Genomic DNA, 7,214 nt, shown 5'->3' on the forward strand with positions numbered 1-7,214 from the left:
TCCTCCTTCCCAAAGGGTCATAAGGGGAGCGTAGAGCAGAGTCTTTATTTTCAGCATCTTTTTTATATAACAGCATTTATTAAAGGCCTGTTCCTCCATCATTAGCTAGTATTTGGGTTGCTCTTCATGATTTACGAGGTGCTTTCAGTCTTTTATACAAACCCCGTGAAAGCCTGGTTTTCAGATGAGGAAGCTAAGTCTCCGGTTGAATGCCCGGAATCAGGCACTAGTCATGCAGCTCAGGCTTGAATCCAGAAGCTTGCTGTCCACAGCAGCTGTCTGCACTTGGTGCCCCGGAGACACCAGGGTGATAGGAGTGCAAACCGGACCTTGACCTCAGTCCAGTCTGGTGCACTGGCTGAGTGAGTCCCAACTGCAGTTAATGGGAGTGCAGGTGGGGAGGGCCGGGGACCCTGGAGCAGTGCAACAAGAGGACACCCACACGCAGGAAGGACCCAGAGGGAAGGAGGGACGCGGTGGCAGAGCAGGCAGGGCCGGGGTGGGGGACGGCGTGGGGTGACTTCCGAGCACACTGAGGTGGTGCTCCGTCACTGTGTCGCGGGCTGTCTCCGCAGCCTCCGTCCGGTTTTCTGTTGTTAGTGAGGAATGCGCTTCAGCTCTCAGCTCCAGGTCCGTGGTTATCTGTACAGTGCCTTGTAGGTGCTGTATGTGGTCATCAGTCCATTCAGCTTTTTATAAATTGTGGAGTGGCGTGCAGGGAAACTCTCAGTGGATAAGTGTGGTGACCAGGTTTTTGAATGACCTTGAACTCACGACCGTGAGTTAAATCCTTGCACGGTTGCCGTCATGAAGTGTGGTGCTTTCAGCCTGTGGGGTGGGGGCATAGTCTCAGGAGAAGCTTAGCCGGGAAGCAGGCGGCCTTCTCACCCACTCAGCAGCCGTGACTGCCGACGCTCGTCCCCGCTCCTGAAGCCTCTGACGTCGCTGATGATTACTGAGAAGCCTGTGCAGCTCTGAGTCTGACCTGGGAGCTCCAGCCTCCCTGGGAAGGAGGGCAAGGAGGATTGTCCCTTTTTCCTGTGAGTCAGGAGATGGAGGCCCCAAAGGAGGAGGAGGCAGTGTGGCCCCGGAGCAGGGGCAGCGAGGGGCCCGTCGGCACGAAGGCCCAGCCCCCGCCCTGCTGTGTGCCCACACACACACCCACTCCGCACATATTTCGTGCACGCTTGCCTCATGCCAGGCACTGTTCTAGGGGCTGGGGACGCAGAGCCGTCGTCCCTGCCCTCCTCATCAGCTCACCTCTGAGCAGGACCTGAGGGAATCAGGACACAAGCGCCTGACGGCTGGGGCAAGGTCCAGGCAGGAGCAGGAGTGCACGCGCTGTGGCCCCTGTGTGCCTGGCATGTGGGGCTGGCGGGGGAGGGGCAGGTCAGGCGGGCAGCAGGGAGTCCGACCACAAGGGCCTTGCAGACTGTGTGCCACAGTCTGTCCCACACGTCTGTCCCACGCGTCCGTCTCCAGAGGTCATACACTGGATTCAAAACATTTGGAAAGCTCACTTAGACAAGTGTTTGTGTTATTTGAGTCTTAAAGCGAGAGCCCTGCAGGGAAACAGTATAGGTAATAGTGGGGGGGGATCCGCTCCATCTGTGGGCACATCCGAGCCAAGGAAATGGTTACCTTCCCCACCTCGTACGAGTGGTGACCAAACGCGGTGGGGCGCGGGGATGATGAGAGCTTGGTAGGCGAGCTGAGAAAAAGATGACGGCCCAGAATGGGTGAGGGTGAGGGGTCCCCTGCCTCATGGGAGAGCAGGGCGTCCTCCCCAGCTGTCCTGCGGCGGGCCGGCCCCAAGCCCAGGGCTTTCGTTAGTAGCAGCTGTGGAAGGTGTTAGTGTGCCAGCCCGAACTTGAGGCTGCACACAGGTGATCTCTGAACTTGCACAGAAATCTGTGAGGGCAAATGGTGATCCTGTTTTAGAGATGAGAGAACTGGGGCTCCAAGAGGTTCAATAATTTGCTGCAAGTTACATCAGAAGTAAGTAGCATCATCAGGAATCAACTGACGTCTGTCTAATCCCAGAGCCTGGGTTTTTTCATGAACCTACACTAGTAAGTTTGAGGGCCTGAGGCTGTCAGAACTAAAGGTCACGGAGAGTACAGCCTTTTGTGGGAGGCCAAGCAGGGCCCAGGCTTGCCCGCCCGCGATGATGGCAGGAGGGCCCATGGTCATCGAGCTGGCCCTGCCGCTGCTGTGACGCGTGGGGTGGCGTGCCAGCTCATCAAGCACCTCGCAGTAACTGCTGGCATGCTGACACCCTTTCCATGGAGTTAAAGGTGATTGGGGGGCCAGTGTAGGTTAAGGCCGGTGGGCATCAGCCCTGGCTGTGCTTCAGACTCACCTGGGAGCTTCTCAGAAAGTGCTCATACCCAGACCAAGTCAGTCAGAATCTCAGGTGCAGGCCTGGGCTTCCAGACTTTTCTTAAAGCTCCCCAGGTGGTTTGAATGCGAAGGCAGGGTTGAGGAGCATCAGACTAAGTGATTTACCTGCTTCCTTCCAATTCCAGCTCACAGTCCTGTCCCCTTCCGAGAGCCGCTTACCCAGTCGGAACGCTAGCCCCCTTCCTCCGCCCTGTTCCACAGGTGGCTTAGTTTGCTGCTGAGCTGAGGAAGAGCAGAGGATGTTGCCCTGCTTTGTCTTCTCCGTTGCGCCCCCTCTTGTCTGAAATCCCTTTGCTCACTTGTTCTGTGAACATACGCGTGGTGCATCATCTGTCCCCCTCCACACCACGTACGCGCTTGAGAGCTCGGACCTGGCTGGTCTTTTTATCCTGTGCTCCCAGGGCCTGTCACTTAGAGGTGTGAGTACGTATTTGTTGAATGAATGTCTCATGGTGGGATAACAAGAATGTATGATTATGCTGGCCTGTGTTTTTGTTTTTTGTTTTTGTTTTTAACTCTATGAACAATTTGTTAGAAGAATTTTTAAATTGGCCTAACATTTTCCTCGTACACACCTATCTGGCTGATGCTGAACATGTCTGCTTTTAGTGACTTCTTAAAATCTCCAAAGGGCTGTAGACCTAATTGATCTGACTTTTCATTGAAAAATGAAACAAGAATGTATGTTTCGTTTAACTGTGTCTTAATGAAATTTCCCCCCCTTTCCCTCTTTTCCCTTCTCCATTCAAAATGATTAAGAATGTTATACAAATGCCAAGGGAGAGAATGGTATAGAAGAATATCCAGATGTTAAAGAAATGCCCAGTAATGAAGAGCGTCTGTTAGATTTTAATAGGGTAAGTGGACTGTCCTCCTCCTTATTATTAACTTACAAATGGCCACCACAACCCCCAAAGTCTGGGAGCCCTGTGACTGCCTTTCCCTGTCACCAAGCTCTGTGGATGTGGCCTTTCTCGTCTGTGGCCCTTTGGTCTGCATCACCTCCCACTTACTGCCAAGGCTTCCCTCTCTCCGTACAGTCTGTCCGTCACACTGCCGCCAGAGGGAGTTTCTCCATGCAGATCTGACCCTGTCACTCCCCTTAAACTCCTTGGGTGGGCGCCCTTTTCCCCATCAAAGTGGTCACCACAAGGGAGCCCTTCCGGTGCTCATTCCTGCCCCTCAGCCGACTGCACTTTCTGCTCGCCCGCCCCGCAACCGGCCTGTGAGCTCCCGGGGGCAGGGACAGGGCCTGTGCCTCGCCCGGGGAGGCAGACAGGTGAATGAGTTGAAGGGAGCTTCTGTGGCTTCTCAGTGTGATTGTCATTGTCAGTTGAAGTCTCGTGAGAAATTGCTCCCAAAGCGCCCTGTGGTCTTGGTGTCCGTGGACCTGTCAGACCGAACACATCAAGGCAGACGTTTGGGGGCGTCCCCCAGCGTCTCTCCATCTCCGTGGATGTTCCACCCCCCAGCGTCAGTCCCCAGGCCCAGAACTCGTTCTTCGTTCCTCTTTCTCTCACCTACACACGCAGTCTGTGTGCCCGTCCTGACCACCCGCCTCTCAGCCGGCTCCATCGTTCACGCTTCCTCCGCATCACCGCCCCCTGCGGACCGCTGCCGTGGGCTTTGCCGTGGGCTTCGCCTTGGCCTTCCTGCTTCCACCTTTCCCTCCCCAGTCTTCTCCCCACACCGTGAGGCAGGACAGCCTCGCGAGGGTTACTTCGTTTAGTCTCACAGCCGCCCCGGGAGGTAGGTGCTGTTATTTTGCGGAAGAGAAAACTAAAGGCCCGTAAAGATTCAGAACGTGTATCTGCACAGCCACAGCCTAAGTGCAGACCGGAGCCATGACCCTCAGCCCTGAGTCCGACTCCCGCTGCCGAGCGCCATGGCCTCTCGCCCTCGCGCACTCCCTGCCAGGCCGTGTGTGTTCGCCCTCGCCTGCCTCTGATCCCGCGTCCTCTGCGCCCCCCTCAGGAGTGTGGTGGTCTTTCTGTCCTCCTTCCTCCGGGGCTCTCAAGCAGGGACAGTACTGCCATCTGGAAATGGTGGGGGGGGGGGGGCGGGTGCTTGGGGGATTTACTGTTATTCACTGTGGGGATTCACTTGGGGGATTTACTGTTATTTACTGTTATTCAGTGTGGGTGACTAGGGAGGCGTTGCTCGTCACTTTGGGGAGGGGGAAGAATTCCTGGTCACTGCTGCGGGGAGGGTGACGTTGCTAATTACTGTGCTGGGAAGCAGCACCAGGTATTATGACTGGGGAGGGACTGCCACTTGCACTTGGTGTCCTGAGGGCCAGAGATGCTAACCATCTTGTGGGTGGGGGAGAGTCCCACACAGCCAGAAGTATCCCCAAAAGGTACCATATACCTATGGACCCCCAATTCAGAAGCACAGCCCCGAAGTCCCAAGCCAGCTCCGGCTGTTTCTGTGGCGCAGCTGGCTTCTCGGCCTCCGGGCGAGGATGCCCCTCCTCAGAAGAACCGGCCCCCACCCCCCCCACCCCCGCTCCTACCTGGAGAGCCCCGTCGGCCGCACCCCCAGCTGGTCAGCGCAGCAGGAAGCCGGGAAGCTGTGCTGGTCGGGTCGGGCTGCTTGCTGCCCTCTCCCCTGGACCGTGAGCCCCAGCAGGGCGAGGCCGTGCCGTCCTCCCGGTGGAGCCCCCGCTCAAAGACTCGTTTCCACCCAGCCCTGACGTCGGCAGCGTTTTGTCCAAGGGGCTGAACATGGAGAATTAGGATTTGAGATCATGTATAGATCAGGGAGGAAAGCTTGTTTGTTTTGCTTTCAAACAGGAAAACTCTTTAGATTTTTGTAACTCTCCACTGGAAAACATCAACAATTTGTTTCTTAATCTCTGCATACATAGAGTGTCTCACATAGCCCTTTTGAAAAAATATCTGGCTTTTGACCTGTTGAAAATTGTTCCTTTCATCTTAGGTGTCTTCTGTTTATGAAGCAAGGTGCACAGGAGAGAGAAATTCTGGAGCAAAATCAAACGGCTTCCGCAGAAAGATGTACTCCAGTGCCAGCTCCGCCTCGGAGGACACGGGCTCGGAAGGTGGAGGCGCGTGGGTGGAGCCCAGGGAGGAGGAGCTCTTTTCTCGAACTCATCTCTAAACCTGCAGAGTAGTACAAATTATTTTTAAAAATTGATATGTGAGCGAAAAGTACCCTTTTGTGAGGCCTGTTCATCTAAAACAACAACTTAGGTTTCTAAGGTTTCTTCTTCAATTAACTGGTTCAGATCAGTAATTATCTTTCTCTTCTTGCTTATTTTAGAGTTGAGGACAGCTATCCTGTTGAAGATTTTTTTTTTTCAAGCTGTTAAATTCTTGGCTATTTGAAATAGACTAGATGTGTTGTCCTACCAAGAATGGGTGTGCATGTGCTCGTCTTAGAAGCATCACTGCCTGTTGCACCTTCACTGCAGCGCCTTCCTCCCAGCTGCAGTCACATCACTGTCACCTTACTAGCGTCGCAGTGTCAGCAACCACCTCCGCTATCCAGAGACTTTAGCTTTGGAACATTTAGGCTTTGTCCTCTAAGAACTGGGATATGAATACTTACCCTGCGGTGGATCAGTGCCTTTCTGAAGGCAAGAGGGCAGCACGGGTGACTCATCCCCGGTCTTCATTCAGTAAAATCTCATGTACATTTAAAGTAGGAACCACAAGGGTGTGCTTTTAGAGACTTACAAAATACTGTGTTTTCTCTCTTAGGATTTTCCCCCTAGAGTATCATGGACAATACCATGGTTTGTGACTTTCTTGCCACCTGAGGCAGCCAAGGCTTTGAGGTACGGGGTAGCGTTTGAGGCCAAGCGGGGTGAGAGCGCACCCCCGACCTGCTCTTAACGCTGCAGTTACATTTCCCCCAGGCACCGCTCAGGGTTATTTGCGGTGAGTCTTACAGTACTCGATGAGGACCTTAGTTGCAGATGAGATTTTTCTGGTGACCGATACTGAATCGAAGCCCCCAGAACTTGAGACTGTAAACGTTTGGCACGCAATAAAGGCCATCCCAGCTCCCCAAAGAGACCTTGGCTGCTACAGCTGGCTGCTCTTGTGGCTGTGACTTAGTATAGCTTAGATCTCATTTTGTGTTTGAGAGAATGTTCTGGGCAAGTTCTGTGTGTGGCGGGTCGGAGGGTAGAGTACTGATTTCCCCCATACCTGTGTGATTGCTTCATGGGACCCGCTTTCCCGTGTCACTTGGGAACCCAGGGGTCAGTCCCTCATCCAGTCCCGTCCATTCGTGACGGTCGCTTCCTTGAGCTTTCACGCTGCCATGCAACAGGTTGAAGTTAGAAGGAGCAACATTTGCAAAACCTAAAGGTTTAAAATTGTTTTTCTTTTTTAACCAACTCATTGTTTTTTTTAAAAAAAAAAACAATGTGTGACATCAATTTAGCATGTCTAACATCAGGAAGTCTAATATGGGTGAGACACCTTCACCACTATTTTGGCAGGCAGTAAACACATAATTTACTAGCTGGGAGCTGAACTGGCTGAGAAATACATGATTTGCTTCGAGCATTGGGTTTTGTTGCCTTTTTCTTAATTGATGACACAGACAACTCCATCCAGGGCTGTGGAGTCGTCCCCGGCGCTGTCTGTCCTCACCGTGGGAAACCTGATGGGCCGTTGGGTTTGGTCTCACCACATGTCAGGGTTTGTTTTTATACAGCACATCTTTGACACTTTAAAGTGGGTTTGTGTGTGTGTGCGTGTGTGCGCGTGTAAGGTTTTATGTTGCTGTTATTTATTTACAGACTTTATAAGGTTATATGTATTTTTCTTTCTTCCAGA

General features: G+C 53.1%; 1 protein-coding gene across 9 annotated transcripts in view; it reads left to right on the plus strand.

Moving 5' to 3' along the window:
- The window catches only part of KIAA0232, an 88,198-nt gene extending 81,260 nt beyond the window's left edge, over positions 1-6,938 (plus strand). For 5 of the 9 annotated variants that reach the window (XM_082391427.1, XM_082391430.1, XM_082391429.1 and 2 more), the window contains 3 exons: positions 3,163-3,260; positions 5,344-5,464; positions 5,686-6,938. In XM_082391427.1, coding sequence (XP_082247553.1) covers positions 3,163-3,260; positions 5,344-5,464; positions 5,686-5,750 — 284 coding nt within the window. In that variant the 3' untranslated portion in view covers positions 5,751-6,938. Of the gene's footprint in view, positions 1-3,162; positions 3,261-5,343 lie in introns of all 9 variants that reach the window. The other 4 variants (XR_014244480.1, XM_082391432.1, XM_082391431.1 and 1 more) reach the window with 4 other exon arrangements.
- The last annotated feature ends 276 nt before the right edge of the window (positions 6,939-7,214 follow it).

This window comes from Balaenoptera borealis (genome assembly GCF_965194805.1).
Source record: "Balaenoptera borealis genome assembly, chromosome: 4".
Taxonomy (NCBI): domain Eukaryota; kingdom Metazoa; phylum Chordata; class Mammalia; order Artiodactyla; family Balaenopteridae; genus Balaenoptera; species Balaenoptera borealis.